This window comes from Chlamydomonas reinhardtii, chromosome 2, assembly GCF_000002595.2.
Source record: "Chlamydomonas reinhardtii strain CC-503 cw92 mt+ chromosome 2, whole genome shotgun sequence".
NCBI lineage: Eukaryota > Viridiplantae > Chlorophyta > Chlorophyceae > Chlamydomonadales > Chlamydomonadaceae > Chlamydomonas > Chlamydomonas reinhardtii.
Window position 1 is genome coordinate 6,339,024 of NC_057005.1, and position 19,574 is coordinate 6,358,597.

Here is a 19,574-nt window from a genome sequence, read left to right on the forward strand (position 1 = left end):
CTTGCTGAAGGTGTTTCTCAACACCGTGCTACCCACCGGCCCGCCGGAATATCGATCAGCCTGAACTCGCACTGTCTGTCGGTGTCGTCTTGCTGGGCTGGCAGTCTGTTACTGTCATCCTCCATGGCTGTGAGCCGTCCTTTGCTGCTGGACTTCCATCTTCGGGGAGCGGCGAGAAGCGGGCCCCAATGCAGGCCCTCAGGCGAAAAATGTTTGGCACCACCGGGTTGCATGCTCGCCGCGTGGGGCTGCACACGGTCCCCGAATCTCGCCAACTACCCCTTCCCGGCGGAGCCCCCCCCCAAACGCTATTAACTAGGCATTTTGGGGCCCCTGGATGCCGTGGGCGAGGAAACGGTCTGCGCCCCTCTCGCCAGCGGCAGCGGCCTACCCTGGAAGATACAAGCCCTGCTTTGCTGCTGCACTGACATCCGCCAAACTCCATTACTGCATCGTTATGTGGTTACATACATTTAGGTATGGGCGCCACGAGGGCTCAGCGCCTGGCCTAGCTTCCATCGCAAGCTGCGCACTTGCCGCGTCAAGCCTTGGCTCGACCTTACCGGCTCAGACCTTGCCCAGCGTCTGCGCCGGTTGATATGGGGTGTGCGTGGCCGTGTGCGGCACCGCCCGCTAGTATCATGAATGATAAAGGACCTTGGTGTGCCCATGGCTGTACGCCTCGTCCAAGTTGTAATAGTGTGCCAGTTAGGTCATTGTTTTGTCAAACACTCCGCCGCACGCCACGTCATCCTGACACCGCTCACAGCTGGTCGCTGTACTGTTGCATCGTGTCGTACATCTGGAACCCCGCCAGCCTCGCCGCCGCCGCCTCCACCGCGCCGCCCTTGGCGGCTGCCGCCGCCGCCGACGCAGCGGCAGCAGCCGACGCATCAATGCCCATCACTTGCTGCAGTCCCGCAAGCCCCTCCGCCTGCTGCGACAGCCCCGTCGCCACCGCGCCCAGCTTCTCCTCCAGCCGCTGCGCATAGTCCTCGTTCCGCGTCAGCCGCTCGTCCAGCAGCGCAATGGTCTGAGTCAGCACGTCCAGCTGGCCCACCATGTGTTGCAGCGTGGCCGCCAGGCTGTCGGGCAGGTCCACCAGGTTCAGCGGCGGAGGCACCTCAACCTCGTACTCCTCAGCCAGCCGCCCCGCACGCGCCGCCTCCGCGGCTGCCACCCCGGCGGCGCTGGCGCCCGGCCCTCCCGGCACCACGGGGGTGATTGTGCGGCCGCCGGACGTGGCGGCTGCTGCCGAGCGCGGCGGCCCTGGCTGAGGAGCGCCCGTCTGCGGCGCGGCTTGCGCTGGTGCAGGGCTGGAGCGGAGGTAGACTGGCGCGGGGAATGGCGCCACGCGTGAGGGCACCATCCCGCTAGTGCCGCCAGATGGTGCCGTCGAGGGCACCGCTGCTGCCGCCGTCGCAGGCTCGCTGATGAGCGGGTCCGTGCGCGTCTGCTTGGCGACGCTGACCCCCGTGTAGTCCTCCAAAAAGCGGTCAAAGTTGGTCTTCCACACCATCACCTGCGTGTTTGGCATCAAGGCATGGACGTTAAGGCGCACTCAGCATACCATGCATTCTGAACCCGTTATCATCAAACTTATGCACAGGCGCGCGGCAATGCTGGTGCTTCAGACCGCACCTGCTCGTCCGCGCCGCAGGATGCGAAGTAGTCTCCCGCGGGGCTGAAGGCGGTGCCGTTGGTGGCGCCCTCGTGGCCGTGCAGCGTGTACAGCAGCTGGCCCTCCCGTAGGTCCCAAACCTGCGCACACGTCAGGAAGGTGGTCGACACACCGGAATAATACATCTGGCCACGACCGGGGCACGGCACTAGTCCCGCTCGTTTGTATGGCAACACGCCAGCCCAAGGTCTGGGCGCGCATACATTACCGGAACCCCATACAGATGTGATGTCCGGGCCCCACCTTGAGCGTGGTGTCCAGTGAGGAGCTGAGCAGGAAGTTGCCCGTGGGGTGGAAGGACAGGTGCGTGACAGGGCCTGTGTGCGCGCGGTAGTGCTGCAGCAGCACGTTGGAGCGCAGGTCCCACAGCTTGATGCTGTTGTCTGTGGAGCCGCTGGCAATGCAAGTGCCATCCGGGTGGAAGGATACCGTGTTGGTCAGCCCCGTCGGGTCCTCAAACGTGCGCACCACCTGTGGAACCACCATCCGATAGGGTTAACAAAGGTGGGTAGGATACAACATGAAGATAGGGAACCCCAGCCCACCTGACAATAGTATGACTGTAAAGGACTTCCTAGCTCTACACTGCCCACCTTTTTAGAGTTCAGGTCCCAGATGCGCACGGTGCGGTCATCGCCGCCCGACACCGCCAGGCGCCCGTCCGGTGAGATGTGCACGCAGCGCACCCAGTTCTGGTGCCCCGTCAGCGTGAAAGCAAACTTCTGGGTTGCGACTGACCAGATCTGCGGGACAAAGCATAGACGCACATCAGGTACAGGGGTGTGCCTCAAGTTTGCGAGGTCGTTCAAGCCGCAAGTTACTCGCTGGTAGGTGAGCCCGAGTCTTCCGCTGACCCAGGTCCAGTGTGACACAGCCGCCCTGCTGGCTCACCTTGACGGTCTTGTCGTCCGAGCAGGTGGCCAGCATGCGGCCATCACTGCTGAACGTCACGCCGCGCACCGTGCCCGTGTGAGCCTTGAGCACCGTGGACTTGCCCTCGCTGCAAGTCAGGATGTTCGCGATGCGTCAGCTTTTCCGCCTAGCTGCCGGAAGCCCCCACTGGGTCCCAGCATGAACCCTGCACCACTCCCCAGGCTAACTTACACGGTCGGTTGCCACAGGCGCACTGTCCGGTCTTTCGAGCCGGAGGCAATTAGAGCGTGCACGGGCGAGAACGCCACCGAGTACACGCCGGCCTGCACGAGTATGGGATTGTCAGCGCTGGAGTAGGGTACGTGCAAGGACACGGCACGGCGGAATGTGTGGGCAGGCCCGCCCCGGCTCCATATCCCATATGTGAGCTGCCCGCAGCCCACCTTATGGCCTGCGAACCGGAACGCACGCAGCTGAGGCTTGAAGTTCCAAACCATTACGCAGTTGTCCAGCGAGCCCGTCACCAGCTGCTTCATGTTGTGGTTGAAGCAGACACTGGTAACTGCATCCTTGTGACCCCTGAAGGACCTTTCAAGCGTTGGGTCCTCCACCTGCAACGCAATTATACCGCAAGAGGCTCAGCGACATGCCCAAGAGCCATCTTTGACGAGCGTCCACCGGCTTGCCTGTGAGTCCACTGGGAGAGGCCCAAGACCACTTCTTGGGGCTCCTGCTGCCATAGCTTATGGGCGATTTTCGGCAGCCAATTGCGCTACAAGGAATGCAGGCAGGGCTGTCTAGGGGTCAGTTGGACCCTATGAGAGCGCCCGTGCTATGTTATAAGGTGCAAATTTATAGTTTAGTGCAATCATGAACTCGCAAGGCTACAGAGCATGAGGGGTCTAGCAAGCTGTCGAGGCTGGGTTCCACGGGCTGGTTCCGACCATGGCGATGTTGTCGGTCTGTTTCCTGGACCTTGCCCGGTTGGAGTTGCTGTGATGTGGATAGCTACAAAGGACATCGAGAATTTTCACAAGGCGAACGTATGGGCGTGGACTTGAAGCAACTCTTTTCATATTCGTTTTGCCAAGGACTTTTCGAGTCTTTTCATACGCTAAACTATTGCCAGAGTCGCGCCATGTACAAAAGTTCTGTCAACCACTTTGGGGACTTGCTGGGCCCCACCGTGCGAGCCCACAGCGAATGAAGCGGGTTGCAATGAAGCACGATGCTGCCCATGAAGAGGGTTTGGCGCTAACTGGAAACTCACCGGACGGGCCAGGTGCGCGAGGGACAAGAATGTGCGCGCAACATCAGTAACCAAGTGGACACGTCCTTCCTTGTTGCCACAGGATCGGAGGCCCCGGTCAATGTAAATGCGGCCAAGGTAAACAGGCCCTCGAATCTAGTGTCAGGCGCGGGCAGGGCCTCCCGCAAACCTTCGCAGCTGCTCATGCTGTACACGCCCGCGTGCCTGTGCAGCCGCGGCGGAAAGATATGGTGGACGATGGACGGACGTCCACAAGCCAGTCAACGCTCAACCTGGTCAACTGCATTCTCGGTGAGGCCTGAGAACCTGGCTATCTGGGAACGGGGTGTTATGGCGCTGGGTTAGCCCCACACGGATGTGGCAACCGCCCCTCCTACACGCGCATAACTGTACGCCCCGCCCTGACACCAGGCGCCGGCGTGCTGGGCTACCCCTTCTGCTTCCGCTCCTGCGGGCTGGTGCTGGGCACGCTGCTCATGGCAGTGTCCATCTTCGCCTCGCGCTTCTCTTACAACCTGCTGCTGTACTGCAGCCAGATCAGCAACAAGCGCACGTACGAGGACCTGGCGGACCAGGCCATCGGTGAGGCCGGACCGAGCTGCTTTGTCACTGAACCCCTATTTTGCGAGGGTGAAGCCCATGGGAACGGATCCAAAGGTCGTTGAATGCTGTGAATGGGAGGGATAAAATTACATTCTCGTTCTTCATTGCGTGCCCTCGGTGGTGGCGGCGGCGTGGCCACGCAGGGCGGGGTGGGCGGCAGGTTGTGGAGCTGTGCACGGCGGCGCTGAACCTGGGCTGCATCGTGGCCTACCTCAACATCCTGGCGGACGTGCTGTCGGCGGTGGCGGGCACCATCATCCCGCCGGGCGCAGAACCCTCGCGTAACGCCTACATCATGGGTGAGCGAGCCAGCCCAGCCGCCGTGGACTGGGAGACACGGCGCCGGCTCGCGTGCGGCTGCCTGGAGGCTTCACTGCGGCACAGAGGACGAAGAATTGCCGCGGTGAATGCCCGAAGCGCTTTACTACGTGGGATGGAGTGATACGAGCGTTGAGTGCAATGTCCTGTTGCCGGTCTCCGTGTGCAGGCGTGAGCTTGTTTGGCGCGCTACCAGTGGCGCTGTTGGTGCGCGACCACTCTACCATCGCTACCTTCTCCATGGTATGGAGCTTGGGGCTTGGGGCTTCGTGGATGGGGGTGGGAGCTCGGAGCTTTGGCTGCGCAGCATGTGCCATCGTCCAGGGGCTGTCGCAGATGCTCCATGCTCCAATCATCTGCACACTCAGGGGGTGAGTCACTAGTCCACGAGAACCTGTAATGGACAATGGATAATGGATAATGGCAGCAAACCATATATTACTCCCAGGTCAGCGTGGGCTTCGTGGTGCTGTTCGCGGTGGTGGTGGTCATATTCTCCCTGGCGCCCGTCACCGCGGCAGGTGGGAGAGAGAGAAAGAGAGAGCAGGAGCCTGGAGAGCGCCAGCGGTTGCTCGTGCCTTAGGGTTGCTTGCCGTCCTCCTTGACTTGGATCACTCTGCCAGCCCTCACGCAAGGCCACGCGCAGTGACCGGGGCGCCTGTGCCTGCGCATGCCCATGCCCCCTGCAGCCGCCGCCGCCTCGCCGCTGGTGCTGTGGGAGCCTGAGGGTCTGCTGGTGGCGTTCCCGGTCATCGTGTTTAGCTTCACTGCGCACCCCTACTACCTGGGCATCTTCAACAACCTGCAAGCCGCCACCTTCTCCCGCATGACCAAGGTTACCAACCTGGTGAGCTAGGAGGATAGCGGGCGGGCATGAGCGTCATGTATTCCAGGGCGGCCAAGGAACATGCCGTGTACATTGGCCCGCTGCGCTTGTCCACACGCCCTCACACAACCCGTGCCTGTCATTCTGCTGCCCTTTTCATGCTGCGACTCTCACATTGCAACTGGCAAGGATATCATAGTTCCCATTACTTGCAAGGCGCAATTACTGTGAATGCAACGGTTCGAAAACGTACATACAACCCCTCCCCACCATTACCATCTCTCCAGGCCATGGGCTTGTCCTCGCTGCTGTACTTTATTGTGGGTGTGGGCGGCTACATTACCTTCCGCAACCGCACCGCCGGAGACCTGCTGCGCAACTTCGGCGCCGCCGACGTGGACGGCATCCGCGGCGCCTACGAGCGCGCCATCAAGCTGTGCTACGGCATCTCCATCCTGGGCTCCATCCCGCTCGTCATCCTGCCCTTTTACAGGTAGGCGCGCGGGAAGGAAATGCGGAATGTGCATCCTAGACAGGAAAGCAGCGCCCGGCCTGCCGCCCCTAACGCGAGACTGGCACATTACTTAGGCATTAGCTGTGTGTGAGCATCACCATCATGGACAGCATAGAATGCCGTACACGAGGTGCTATTTATGTCACCTGGTGAACGCGATGCTGCCCCTTCAATTTGTAGCATCATGGCGCCCTTGGTGCTGGGTAACGATCTGGCGGCGCTGACCAGTGGTGGCGGTGCGGGCGGCGGCGGCGGCGGCGGCATGGACGGAGCGCATGGGCACCTCGCCAACGGCGGCGGCGGCACAGGCGCGGGCGGCGGCAACGGCGAAAAGAGCTACATGCCGGCCAAGAGGTGAGCGCAAGTGGGCCTTCCGATGTGAAGGGATGCTGGCGCCTCGGGGAGGCGCAGAGTGTCGAGCGGAACGGCAGTAACAGGCAACGATCTCATATAAGCCTTGCGCTGTGCACGCATCGCTAGCGCGGCTTACATACTCACATTTTGATTGTCGCGCCCAGGACCAGCAGCGGCGTGTCGGACTTTGTAGCCTCGGCTGACCAGCAGCCGGGCGACAGCGGCGCCACCACGGTGCTCATGGAGTCCGGCAGTGCCTCGCGCCGCTTCTCCACCAAATCTGGCGCCGCCGGAGGGGGAGTCGGGCAGAGGCGTGGCGGTGGAGCCGGCGGCGGAGGGGGCGGCGGCGGCGGGGCGGGTGTGTCGCACGAGGTGGATGTGGTGGACCTGAAGCTGCTGCACTCGGGCGACCGCAGCCTGGACGACATCGAGTTGCCGTTCGGCAAGCACGCGGTCGTGGTGGTGCTGGTGCTGGGTGAGTCGCCGGTGTGCGTCGGGAAAGCGTAAGGGTGCTGGTACGTGTGCTTGTTTGCACGGTGATGTCGAGCCTTACACGCATGGCCGGCGGGTAGCTGATGGCAAGCCCCAACCCTCTCTCGCTGCCGCTCGTGCTCTTGCTCCCTCTCGCTCTCACGCTCGGCCGCTGCCGCTCCCGCTCTCGGCCAGGCACCGCGCTGGCGTCTGCCATCTGGATGCCCAACGTGGAGTTCATCTTCGGCCTGACGGGCGCCACCGCCTCCGTGCTACTGTCCTACATCCTGCCTGCGCTCACCTTCATCCGCCTCACCGACCTGAACCCCGAGCTACTGGGCGGCGGCAAGTTCAAGACCATCGCCGAGTCCGTCAGGTGGGGCAGAGTGGGAGCCGGCAGCGCGGGGATGCGTGGGCTGCAAGGGAGGGCAGCGGCGCTCGCAGGTGCATGCGGTATGCCAGGCGTCGCGTGTGGGAACTGGAAGGGGGCCAAAATGAATGAATGCCTTGAGGTGAAGGTCTGGAGGCCGTGCGCTGCGCAGGATGGAGTGGGTCTGGCGCAAGCGCAAGGCAATAGCGCTGCTCTGCTTTGGCATCGTCAGCGGCATCACCTGCACGGATGCGGTGAGTTGCAGATCGAAGATGATAACGGCCTGTTGCTCACGTACCCAGGACATTGCCCGTCTTCGCATGCATGGCGTCCATTCGCAACGCTTGTTGGCTGCGTCTGTGCCTTGTGCTGCTGCGCCTCACGCGAACCCTCCCTCCCTCCAACCCCGCCTCTCACGCGCACGCGCCCAGATCCTTGGCGCCGTGAAGCAGGAGGCTGCGGTGGTGCACCTGGCGCAGCAGCTGGTGGCGCATGAGGTGGTGGTGGCGGAGACGGCCAAGGTGCAGCAGAAGGCGCGGGCGGCGGTGACGGCGGTGTCAGCGGTGGAGATGGCGGCCAAGGAGCTGGGGCAGGTGCGCTGCCGGCGGCGGTGGCGGCAACAGCGCGGCGGCGGGGTGGGGGTGGCAGCGACACAGGGGGACGTCTGGGCAACGACGCGTGCAGGCGGCTGAGTGGATGTGACCATGGCGCTATGATGCTTTGTGTACCTGCACTCCTCGATGTCCCTTTCCTTGGCCCCGACAGGCAAGCGCCAACGCGACAGGCACGTTTAACAAGCTGCAGGCGGCCGCGGCGCAGCTGGACGCGGTTGCAGGTCAGAACGCCACCGTCAAGTCACACGACCGCGGCGGCCTGACTGGTCTTGTGTCGGTGAGCGAAGCAGAAAAACAGGCTTATCAAAACAGAATACCTGTGCATTGCTGGCGCCATGCGGAGCTCGTCGGCCCATGACATTTTTGCCTCGGTGCATCCGGGGCTTACTTACCTCAGTGCTAGCCTGGCCAACCGCGTACACGGCCCGCACGCACGCACACCGCTGTGGCCACAGGGCCACAAGCAACACGTGGCGGAAACGAAGGCGCTCACGGCAGTGGTGGAAGCACTCGTGGATGTCAAGGAGGAGGTAAGTCGCTGCGGCCTGCACGCATGTCTTCTGCGTTCTTGAGCCCCATACCCCAACCTGCAACCGTGCACCACAGCTGTCAAGGGTTTCACGGCACTCGCGTTGACCCTTACTCACATGCCACGCGCCCGTGTGCTGCAGGTGCGGAAGACGGCAGTCGGTGTGAGTGCCGTCATCGCACAGCTGGACGCGGCCATGTCGCAGCTGAACCTCCCGAGCGCGAATGGCACCAGCGCCACCTCCGGCACCGGCACCGGCGCGTCGTCCGGCACAGGCACTGCTGCCTCCGGCAGCGGGACTGGCACGGCGCCAGTCGCCGGCTCTGGCTCTGGCTCCAGGCCTGCGTCCGGCTCTGGGTCTGGTGCCGGTGCCAGTGGCGGCGGCACGTCGGCGCGCGACCGTGCGGCTGACCTGGCCGTGGAGCTGGGCAAGGCACTGGGCGCGTTCAGCGACGTAGCGGGCAACGCTACCGTGGCAGGTGCGCCACGTGCCACACAGCAGGGGGTGCTTGGCTGGCAGCGGGTGCCAAGCTGGCAGCATGGCGTGTGCGCTGCGCCTCGGTTTCAGAGGCTGATTCTTGCGCTTGCGCTCATGCGTGCCTCTCTGCCTGATGCCCGCCCCGCCACCTCCCGTACTCGCGCGCCATATTAACACCGCCGGTTTGGCGTCCTTTAACCAACCAACGTCATGCCTGGGGCCCCGCCCACCGCGCCCCACAGGCAAGTCGCTGTCCCAGGTGCGCGCCACCGCCGTGTCCACACTGCTGGCACTCAACCAGACCGCTATGGTGCTGGACCGCGTCAGCCTGGCGGTGGAGGCCGCCAAGAAGCACAACAAGCACGACGAGGAAGTCAAGCGGGCGGCGGTGGCGGTGAGAGAGAGTGTGTGTGTGCGTGCGTGTGTGTGTGTGTGTGTGTGTGTGTGTGTGTGTGTGCGTGTGTGTGTCGCGCGCCGGCGTCAGATTGATGGATTGCTGGATGCCCTATGCGCAAACTGCCTGAAGGCCCGTGCAGCAGCCGTGGGCGCCACCTCTTGCAGTCCTGACTCCAGTCCCTCCACCCTGTCCGCCGTGACAGCCCCACTGGTCGACGCACTGACACGCAACGCCGCGCATGCTGTGCCACACTGCACAGGCCATGCAGCTGGCGCTGAACGCCACCGCCACGTCGGCTCTGGCCATGCAGCTGACTGGCGAGGCGCTGCAGCGCTCGGCCACGGAGGAGGCCTCGGAGCTGCTCAGCATGCTGGTGCAGGTGTGTGCGGGGTGTCGTGGTCGGCAGGGGCGGTACGTGGGAGCGGGGCTCAATACGAAGAGGGTTGCAGGAGGCCGTGGTGGGTTTTGGCAGTGCGCGTGCAACGCAGGCTTGCGTCCGGCACCTGGCCTGCATACCCTTGGTGGGGCTTGGGTAATGGCCGCGATGGCAGCATAGAAATGACTTCTGCCGCAACTAGAATTGTCACTCGTGTGCCGTCACCCGCAGGTGTCCCACGACCTGGAGAAGACGTCAGCAAAGGCCAAGCTGCCCAAGGTCAAACGCGTGGACAGCGGCAGCAACGCCACCACCGTCATCGCCGGCAACGGGACTGCTACAAGTGGCAGCACCGGAGCCGGCAGCAGCGGCGGCGCTGCCACTGCGGGCACGGCAACGGGCGCGGGTAGTAGCACGGGAAGCAGCGATGGCGGTGGTGGCAGTGCGATGGTGATCACGTCAGGTGCGGGCACCGGTGCAGGCGCGGGTAGCGGCTCGATCGCGACAGGCACCACAGCCCCCACCGGCTCCATGACGACCAGGGGCGTGCCGTCAGGTTCCGGCGCGGCAACGAGCAGCACCGGCAGCAGCACTACAGACGCCAGCAGCTCTGGGACCAGCGCCAGCGCTGGCGGCAGTGGCGGCACAAGCCCGACCTCGGGCGAGGACGTGAAGTTTCCGCTGGAGCGGCTGGGTGACGCCGACGGCATCGTCAGGCCGGATGCCAAGGCGCCCGTGGGCAGCGGCGCTGACAAGGCTGCGGAGGCGGCCGGGCATCTGGAGGCCGTCATCAAGGACCTCAATACCAAGATTGCCGCGGCCTCCAGCACAACTGGAACCGCCGGAGCAGCGCTCAGCGGCACGACAAACACAGCCGGCACCGCTGCGGCGGCAGCGGCCGTCGCGGCGCAGGCCGCTGCGACCGCGGCGGCTGCGGCCGGCGGCGGCACAGGCGCCAGCACCAGCCACGGCACGCTGGTCCTGCCTGGTGCGGGTAGCACCCCAAGCTCAGGCAGCTCCAGCGGCGGTACCGGTGCGGCCACCACCACAACCGGGGCCGGAGCTGGCACAGCAGGCGCAGCAGGCGGCGCAACCGGCACGACCATCGCGACCGACAGCACAACCTCGGCCGGCACAACCGGCACTGGGGCCGCCGCCACCGGTGGTTCCGGCGCCGGCGCTGTCGGGGGTGGGGGGAGTAGCGGTGCAGGTGCAGGGGCCGCTAATGCGACCAGCAGTACTGCGCTGGTGGGGGGTGCGGGCGGGCTGAACGTGTCGGGGATTGCGGCGGCGCTGAAGGACGCCGTGGAGCTGACCAAGGTGAAGCAGGACGAGGCGCTGCACGAGATCGAGGAGAGCCTCACCAAGAGCAACACGAAGGTGCGGCAGCTGGTTGCCACCGGAGCAGGGCGCCCGTGCTCCCCTGATTGTGGCTTGTACGGCTGGCGCATCATCACATCTTGGCCGAAGATGCGGGGTCGGCCACGGCGTCATGCGCCTTTGAGTGCTGTGGGAAATGTGCCGAAATCTGGATCGTCTGCCGTACCGCTTGCAGGTGGCTGCGCGTGTGGTGGATATTCTGAAGGACATTTCGGAGAACAAGCGGGGAACTGACGCCGCGAAAGGTGAGCCACCATGAACCTATCTTGCATTCGTTTCTGATTGCCGCGGCTTACCGTGTGTGGGTAAATTATCAAAGCGTCTGTGCGACCTGCCATGCACGATTAAATGATTCCGCAACCGCACCCTTGGCCCTCCACCTGCAGTGGTTGCGGGCGGCTCCACGTTGGGATCCACAGCCACCGCGGTCGCGTCCGGCGCAGGCTCGGGCGAGATTCTAGCCGCTGCGGGCGGTGAGGCGGCCGCCGCCGCCGCCGCAGTCGGCATCGCCACCGGCACGGCGGTAACTAGTAGAAGCGGCGATGCCACAGGCAGCAGCGGTGGCGGAGAGAGCGGGGAAAGCGGCTTGATGGGCTTGGTGCACAAGATCACCACCGACCTATCGGCCGGGGAGGGCGCCACGGCGGTTGGCCCTATTGTCAAGGTGGACGCGGAGGGTCACTTGCTGCAGGAGGGCGACGACGGCGACGGCGTGGTGGGGCCGGTCGTCAAGGACAAGGACGCTGCCGGGGCAGCCGGGGCCGAGAGCGCAGTGGCGGCCGCCGATAGCGCCATTGGTGGTAGCGAGTCAGCAGGGGCCACGAATGTGGATGCGTCTGGTGGTAGTGCCGAGGCTGAGGCAGGTGCGAAGGGCGGCAAAATGCACTTGGCCAGGTCGCGGCGGGCCGCACGGGCGGCCGCCTCAGAGGGCAATGCAGGTGGGGGCGGCGAGGGCGTCCACGTACAGCAGGGCCTGCATAGGAAGCTAGGGCTGGAGCAGGAGGACATAGAGCAGGCGGCTGGCTGAGGATGAAGGCCTTGTGCTCAATGTGAGCAATTTAAGGCGTCCGGGCGCGAGCGCGTGGGGGACTTTATTGGTGTTTGAGTATGTTACTTCCGTGTCTGTCACCGGCCCATCACGGCATCACGACACGGAGGGCACACGTGTGCCTCGTTTCTCGATGAGAGTGCAGATCTTACTGCAGATCATACAGGGCGCAATTGCCATTCCACCATGGAAGTCCATGTATCAGCCAGCACGATGCTTCGCGTCCTTTTCTGACACATAAACACGCCGGGCTGCGCCCCAAATACGTCATTGCCATTCAGTTGGCGTCCGGAATAAAGTCTGAGGACCAAACATCCAGCAAGTTAGTCCCACAAGCGTATGCTACCGCCCTAGTCCACTGCCACGACCGCAACCGTCACTTCGCCTAGCAATTAAAGAGGCCCCGATAGTAGAATGGCCAACCTGCACTTACAAGGCCCCCGTGCCTTTCCCGCATGCATGTGCGCTAGTCCTACCGTCTACCCCTGGCCGCTGCTTCAACGTGTCGCGTCAGTCGCCCGATCTGTACGACGTTCTACATAGAGCCAGACGAAATTGCGCTGTCGTACGAGCTGCCACCCGCGCCGCCGCCGCCGCCCTGCGCGCCGTTCCACCCCTGCTTCCAGCGCCTCTCCAGTATGCTGAAGCGGAAGGTGCCCTGCATCACGCCGCCGCCTGGTCCGCCGCCCGCACGCCCCGCAGTCATCCGCGATGAAGTGTTGCCTGAGGCCGCAACACCGGGACGAGAGCAAGGGCACAGTATCCGTAGCGTTTAGCGCCAACATTCTCCGGGCGCTGCACATTCATGTCTGGCACTCGTAGCACAACAGGCAGCCTTGACCCAGCCTACCACTGCCACGCGCGAGTGCCTTGCAAGCGCCACCCACCGTTCTGCGTGCCGCCCACGGGCGCGTACACGTCGGGTGTGAGCACGCCGCCCACTGCCTCGCAGATGCGCTGCACGTGCGTCTGCTCCGGCAGCTGTCCGCGCGTGTCGGTGATGGTGAACTCAAACACCGCGTTGTCATGGCCGTGTGCGCGGACGTCCGCACTGCGGGGCCGACAATCATGCGACAGGGGGCAGCTAAGTAGGGCCAGCTCGGGCGGTGACGCCAGAATGGCAGAGCTAGCACAGCAGCGTGTAAAAGCTTTGATGATGAGTTGGGCTTACCGGGTAATCCAGAAGCCGCCGCTGCTGAGTGCGGAGAAGAGCGCAACCAGCGAGGAGCGGTCGCCCGACTGCACGCAAACCTGCGAGGCCATGGCGTGTGGTCGGTCTTTCTGTGCAGTGCAAGCGCAGTGTGGCCTGCGCCCCTGAGGCTGCTGCTGGGGCCCTGGACGCCCGTGGAAGACCACTGGCGGCCCCGGGCGCGGCGGCGGTGTCCATCACGCGCATGTTGTCGGCGCCTATCAGGGCTAGGCCTTTCGCCAAAGCTCCTCCGCACAGCGGTAAGAATCGAATCTCCCGATCGGGGCCCCCGTTGATGGTCTACGCAATGTAAGGTGGCTCCATTTCCGCTTCCGGTAAAAAACACGCCTTCGGTACAATCTCAAGGCTGTAGCAGCGCACCAGCTCCCGCGCCTGTTCCCGACAATTGTCATTCTCCCTGCAATAGAGTTCCCGAGCAATAGGCTTCCTATCACCACACCGTTTCGCACCTTGGTGCCGCGCGGGAAGCGGCGCTGCACCGCACTCTCCAGCATGTAGCGTAGCTTGGCGGCACGGCGCTCGTCCCACACACACTCGCCGTACCTGCACACCGCATACGTGGGCTTGCCTTAAGCTTCAGCCTTGCGCGAGCGCGGAAGTCCAAACCCGACCAAGGCCCGCTGCCCGTCCTCGATGTTACCCAGGTGTTGACAAGCAGGCCCCGCTGCCCGCCGCTGCTGCGAAACTCACCGGGGCCGCACGTAGAAGAGCTGGCTGGCGGCGTCACCCTCCGAGTCGATGGTGGCGTGGTAGATGTCGTAGTTCATGTCGGCGAGAGTGCACACCTGCGCAGCGTACATGAGGCGATGATCGTGGGCTTCACAACTTGGAGCTACATGCTGTGACGCCGGATGCGCAGCCCAAACAAATGCCTGGGTCCCAAGACCGCCACAAGCTGAGGGAAAAGGCGGCCTCGACACGCGCCATTACACGCTATGCCCACCGAAAGCCGCAGCATGTGCCGCCGCACCACCACTCACCGTGTCGAAGAACAGCTTGTTGCGGTCGCGGCAGCGGATGGTCACCAGCCAATAGTTGAGCAGCGTCGAGTGCTGGATGCGCACCTCACTCCGCCGCAGCGGCGCCAGTTGGTCCTGCGCCGCGCCGCCCGCGCTGCCCGTCAGCGCGGCCGCCGGCCCGCCCTCCGCGGTCGACACCGCGGCGCCGCCCAGCGACGGCGGCACGGCCGTGGGCGCTGGCGGCGGCACCGCCTGCCCCGTCTCGCCCTCCTCCCCCGTCACGGTCATGGTGCGGGTGCTGGTCTGCCGCGAGGGCATCAGCGGAGGCAGCCCCGGCGGAACGCCGACCACCGCGCTGCCCGCCACCAGGCCACCGCCGCCGCTGCCCATACCCGTCAGCGCATTGCTGCTGGTGGCGCGCTGGATCTCGCCACTCGCGCCCGCGCCACCACCCGGGGGCGCCCGCCCGAATACGGTGCCGTCGGCCGTGGCCTGCGGCGACAGGGGAATGCCGTCCGGGCCCACCACCGCCGGCAGCCCGCCCGGCCCTGCCGTGCTGCGCCGGCGGTCCATACACAGCGCACCCTGCTCCTGCAGCTGCACCGCCGCCGGCAGGTCCAGACCCACATCGATCAGCGGCTCCGAGACACCCAGCCCGTGAACGCCGTGCACGCCCAGTGCTCCCAGCGGCCCCTCATTCGAGCCGCAGCGACCCAGGTGCGGGCCCTCATCGAACGGCCCGGCGGGCGCCGCCGCAAAGCCGCCGCTGGCCTCCGCACCCAGTCCGGCGTTGGCGCCCGCACTGCCCGTGCCGGCGGCGCCGTGCGGGCAAGCTGCGCCGCCCTCGTCCGCCTGCGGGAAGCCCGCCGAGGTGTAGCCATGCGCCGAGATGCCGCTGTTGGCCAGGTTGCCGCTGCCCTCCGCCTGCAGCGTGCTGGCGCCGGGGGCCGCGTTGGCGCCGCCGGCGAAGGCCGATGCTGGCGCGGGGCTGGGTGCGCGCGGCGGAAGGCCCACCGGGCCGGCCGCCGCAATCACCGGCGTGCCGGCGTGGATGGAGGTCCGGCCAAAGGCGGGAGCAGCCAAGCCTGCGTCCGCGGTCACAGCTGCCGCGGCCGCGGCCACCGCCGCAGCCTGAGCGGCGTATGCGTCCGTCGCCGCGGCGGCGGCGCTGCCTGCCGTTGAGGCCGGCGGCAGGGCGGAGTGGCCGTTGGAGGTGGGCACCGTGGAGCCGTGTGTGGAGGCGCCGTGCGTGGGCGTCACCGCCTGCGCCACGTACTGCTGCTCCCAGGCCTTGAGCTCCTCCAGCAGCAGCAGGTGGTGCAGCCGCCGCTCGTGGTGCACGTCGCCGCGCACCTGCGTGAAGCCAGCATGGGCGAGTTTCCACTTTCAGGCCACATGGCCCGGTTTGGTGATTGCGAGGCGGCGCCGGCGGGATCCGCCCACAGGACCCGTGACCCACATCAACCAGGTCAACGGGACGCAACCCCTGTGCGGCAGCGCAAACCCAGCGCTGCCACTCTCCTTCCTTGCGCCCACTTCCATCCGCACCCACCATCTCGCTGTTGACCACCGCGTCGCCGCCACCCAGCATGTCGTACAGGATCTGCTCTAGCCGGTCCAGTTTGGGCGGATCCACCACCGGGGCCCCGCGCTCCGTGGCGCTGATGACTAGGGCCACCCGGTCATGAAACGTCCACACCGCCGCGCTAAGCACCTCGCAACCATTCACCACAAGCAGCTGCAGCACCGCCGCAAGCAGCCCGTGCCGGTCGCGCCCAGCTAGCTCGAACACGGTGCACAGCTCCTTGTCTGTGTGTCCGTGTGGGTCAGGGTGGACAGGCACAACCAGATGGACGGTGGCGGATGGAGGGGGTTGCAGGGATGCGTAGCGAAGTAAAGCGGACACGTGGGCCAGCACTGGTCGTGCAGCTGTGGGCGGCGCAGCACGCGCGGGTACGGTCATGCCTCGTCGGTGCAACTGCCGCCGCAGGGCCGCCCCACGCGTGCATGTGTCAGCCCCGTAGCATCCCAGCTGCGGGCTTACAGATTTGGCATCTTACCTCGTGCCGTGCGCTCCGCGTCTGTCTCGATGCTCAAAACCTGTGAGTGGACAGTGCGCCGAGACATCGTCATGCCCATGTAAGGGCCATGCTAGCCCGCATCCGGTACCATCAACTGAGCTGGTTCCAACGCCTACCCACCTTGCGGATAATGTTGATTTTGCGCTGGTCAAGGATTTTGCCTTTGGGCGTCTCCGTCACAAAGAACTCTGCGAGCAAAGGTGGCGATAGGTCATCGATTACAGTATCCCCCCCCCCAAACTTCCTTAACTAATTATGAATGTAACCCACCCACCCCCCCCCCCCCAAACACTGGTCGCGTGCGTTGGGCCGCCGCATCCGTGCCTTGCCGGATATGCACGTTGCGCAAGCCAGTCAATTCAATACGCCATGTCATTCCTCCGTGAGCTACTGTTTATTGCCGCTAAACCCCCCTTCCATCCACACACGCACACGCACACACACGTAACCGGCGTAGGTATTCTGCGCGCGCGTGTTTGGCGCTTTGTTCCGTTTGTTTTGTGTTTATAACTAACACACACACACACACACACACACACACACACACACACACACACACACACACACACACACACACACACACACACACACACACACACACACACACACACACACACACACACACACACACACATACACACACAGGGAAGTAACTCCGTCGCGTCATTGGGCGGGCTTTCGTTTCGTTTTTTAACACACACAGGGAAACGCACCGTCAACAAACCAGCCGCCGTCGGAGGAGATACGGGCACACCGGATACTGAGGCCCAGCTCGGTCAAGCACTGCACCACCTGTGAAACCATGCAGTAGCTAGGCTTGAGTTGCTGATCTCGATAACAAAGGCTGCAGGGGTTGGTTATGCACGCGCGAAGGCACCAGGGGCCGTCTGTACAACACGGTGTGTGACCTCAGCCCTTGACACCCTCCCCAAATGAAGACCTACGCCCCACCGCCTCGCGTAAACACCGACCGCTGTTGCTGCAGGCAAGGTATCGCAACGTAGACTCTTAGTGCGTGACGTGAGCGCCCAGTCACGTACCTCGATAAGCGTCCCAGGCCGGTTCGCGCTGTCGATGGTAATCACTGTGACATCCTCGTATGTCTCGTTGTCAATAACCACGTTTGGCGGGTGGATGCGTAGCTCCAGCGTTTCGTACTCGAGCAGCGTCCCTTCAGACGTAACTGAGGACATCTGGGGGTTTGACGCCTCGGATTGCTTGTATTCGGCAAAAGACACAAGCGAGCTGCTTCGCCGCAGCCCGCCCAAATTCCGCAGCAGTAATGCATTCATCTTTCAATGGCTACAGCGACTGGCCGGTTATAGGACGCCGTCAGCGAGCACAGTCAACACGGGTTGTTCGCGAGTTGGCCAGGCCGCCGCTCTTGCTCTGACAGGCCCAGGAACAGATGCTAACGTCGCAATTCTCTCATGGCAACCAATCCGAGCAGAAGAGCAAGACCGTGTTGTGGCGACTGCCAAGGCGTGACGCCGTGCGCTTTGAGCTAGCGATGTAGATTTCGTGTTGCATACAAGCCACCGTGGGCATGTAGAAGTGCCGCCTTAAAAACGGGGGCAAGTTGGTTGTGCACACTGTCAGGGTTTCGACACGCGCATGCCCCCTGATGCAGCCGAGGCCAACCCTGTCATCGTCTCTCCCGCTCTCCTGACCCATCCACGCACTTGCCGTTTGTGCTGCCTTGTGAATCGCTTGGCCCCTGCAAAAGCTGCCCTAGCGGCATATGTATAGATGCAAGGTAATGGCTAAGGCAATACGCACGTGGGCAAATAAGGTTGCATTCACACTAGCTCGAGCTAGCAAGCATTTGTCTGAACAGTACCGGTATGAAAGCGACATTGCCAGACGGGACAGTCCCACCACGCCCGCGCCCCAGCCGCAGGCGTCCGAGCAGCGGAGGGCGCGGGGTCTGGATAGGTCTGGAGGTGCCTGGAGGTGCAGTGCCAGGCCCCGGCCCGGCTACCGGCTGCATGGGCGCCGCAGCCACTAAAGCCGCCGCCAGCCAGCCAGCAACTTGTCGGTACAGTAACGCCGGCGTTCGACCAGCCATGCACTTCTGCTCTGCCACTGCAAACTGTTTGCCGTCTGCTTAAGGGTCTGGGCATCAGCTGCACCCTACGGGACCTCGCCAACCTGCCTTGAACCCTGTCCCATCACACACTAACGCCGCCGCCAGATCATGGCCGCTTCCATGAGGGGAACATCTTTGGCCCAGAGCCCCAGACAGAAACCGCCCTCCCCCTGGTTGGCTGCCGACCTGCACAACACTGCATGAGTCTTCACACCAAGCACGTCTCGGGCACTACGCCGGCCCGGGCCGGGACACCTACGCCTGGGGCGCAAACTTCCAGCCAGCCAGCAACTTGTCGGTACAGTAACTCCGGCGTTCGACCAGCCATGCACTCCTGCTCTGCCGCTGCAAACTGTTTGCTGTCTGCTTGGGGTACGGGCGTCAGCTGCACCCTATGGGACCTCGCCAACCTGCCTGAACCCTGTCCCATCACACACCTACGCCTGGGGCGCGCCGGTGGGAGATAAGCAGTACGGGCGGGCGCGTGTCGGCGGCCCTAGGCTGCCCAGAGCCGCCTGCAATGCAATGCACAGAGGAATGTAAGCTAGTGTTACGTATACTTGTTACCTTTCGAGACGAGACACCCGCGCGCGCCCCACGCGGCTCATGGGTACACTGGCGTGAAACAGACCGCTGGCCCGGGCAGGGCTGACGTGTCGCGCGACTAGGCTGCCATTTGCGACAACGCGAAAACGCACAAAATAAACCCACCTGGAACGCAGCCAGGCATCCGCAGGCGCCCCAGATGTACATGCGAGGGCAAGGGGGAGGAGAGGGCAGGAGAAAGGATGCGGCGTTGCGGATCTCAGGAGCGATGCCAGCCAAGAAGGCGAGGCAAGATGGCTGCCTAGCTGGTACCGGGCTGATTTGAGGGCTGAAGCCTGAAGGGTGGCTGCGCCGGGTGAGCTGGTACTGGAAGTATGCACTGGTGCCGGTCAGGCGTGGTGAGTAGTGGGCGCCGCTGCATGGGTCCATGGAACGGAAGGACGGCTCGCCTCGCACAACCAGGATGGACGGGCGCGGACCGCGGTGCGGTTCCCCACACCCGTCCAGGAACCGGCCCACGCACGGTGCAGCGGGGCCGGCCGGGTGGAGGAACCGTGCTGGCAGCTGAGTGGGAGGCAGGTGGAGCG

General features: G+C 64.1%; 3 protein-coding genes across 3 annotated transcripts; 1 reads left to right on the forward strand and 2 right to left on the reverse strand.

Moving 5' to 3' along the window:
* Positions 1 to 451: 451 nt before the first annotated feature.
* Positions 452 to 3,421, reverse strand: CHLRE_02g115250v5 (uncharacterized protein). Its single transcript, XM_043059954.1, has 8 exons — positions 3,241 to 3,421; positions 2,998 to 3,165; positions 2,786 to 2,877; positions 2,573 to 2,681; positions 2,275 to 2,424; positions 1,925 to 2,152; positions 1,642 to 1,761; positions 452 to 1,522 (listed from the first exon to the last, which is right to left on the reverse strand). Exons 1-8 carry the CDS (start codon positions 3,292 to 3,294, stop codon positions 764 to 766), a joined length of 1,680 nt encoding a protein of 559 aa, XP_042927588.1. The 5' UTR covers positions 3,295 to 3,421; the 3' UTR covers positions 452 to 763.
* Positions 3,422 to 3,551: 130 nt separating this feature from the next.
* CHLRE_02g115300v5 (uncharacterized protein) lies at positions 3,552 to 12,143 on the forward strand. Its single transcript, XM_043059955.1, has 22 exons — positions 3,552 to 3,836; positions 3,907 to 3,941; positions 4,037 to 4,115; positions 4,236 to 4,406; positions 4,571 to 4,726; positions 4,915 to 4,988; positions 5,194 to 5,266; positions 5,435 to 5,592; positions 5,859 to 6,064; positions 6,266 to 6,439; positions 6,604 to 6,914; positions 7,106 to 7,286; positions 7,453 to 7,534; positions 7,712 to 7,873; positions 8,046 to 8,171; positions 8,350 to 8,424; positions 8,566 to 8,902; positions 9,144 to 9,295; positions 9,558 to 9,677; positions 9,906 to 11,054; positions 11,230 to 11,299; positions 11,441 to 12,143. The coding sequence occupies exons 1-22, from the start codon at positions 3,773 to 3,775 to the stop codon at positions 12,079 to 12,081; spliced, it is 4,596 nt and encodes a 1,531-aa protein (XP_042927589.1). The 5' UTR covers positions 3,552 to 3,772; the 3' UTR covers positions 12,082 to 12,143.
* An 8-nt stretch (positions 12,144 to 12,151) lies between these two features.
* On the reverse strand, positions 12,152 to 18,161 carry CHLRE_02g115350v5 (uncharacterized protein). The gene is made up of 11 exons (XM_043059956.1): positions 17,393 to 18,161; positions 17,066 to 17,144; positions 16,473 to 16,540; positions 16,332 to 16,371; positions 15,824 to 16,080; positions 14,293 to 15,624; positions 14,003 to 14,097; positions 13,762 to 13,855; positions 13,274 to 13,353; positions 12,990 to 13,153; positions 12,152 to 12,825 (listed from the first exon to the last, which is right to left on the reverse strand). Exons 1-11 carry the CDS (start codon positions 17,543 to 17,545, stop codon positions 12,638 to 12,640), a joined length of 2,550 nt encoding a protein of 849 aa, XP_042927590.1. The 5' UTR covers positions 17,546 to 18,161; the 3' UTR covers positions 12,152 to 12,637.
* Between the last annotated feature and the right edge of the window lie 1,413 nt (positions 18,162 to 19,574).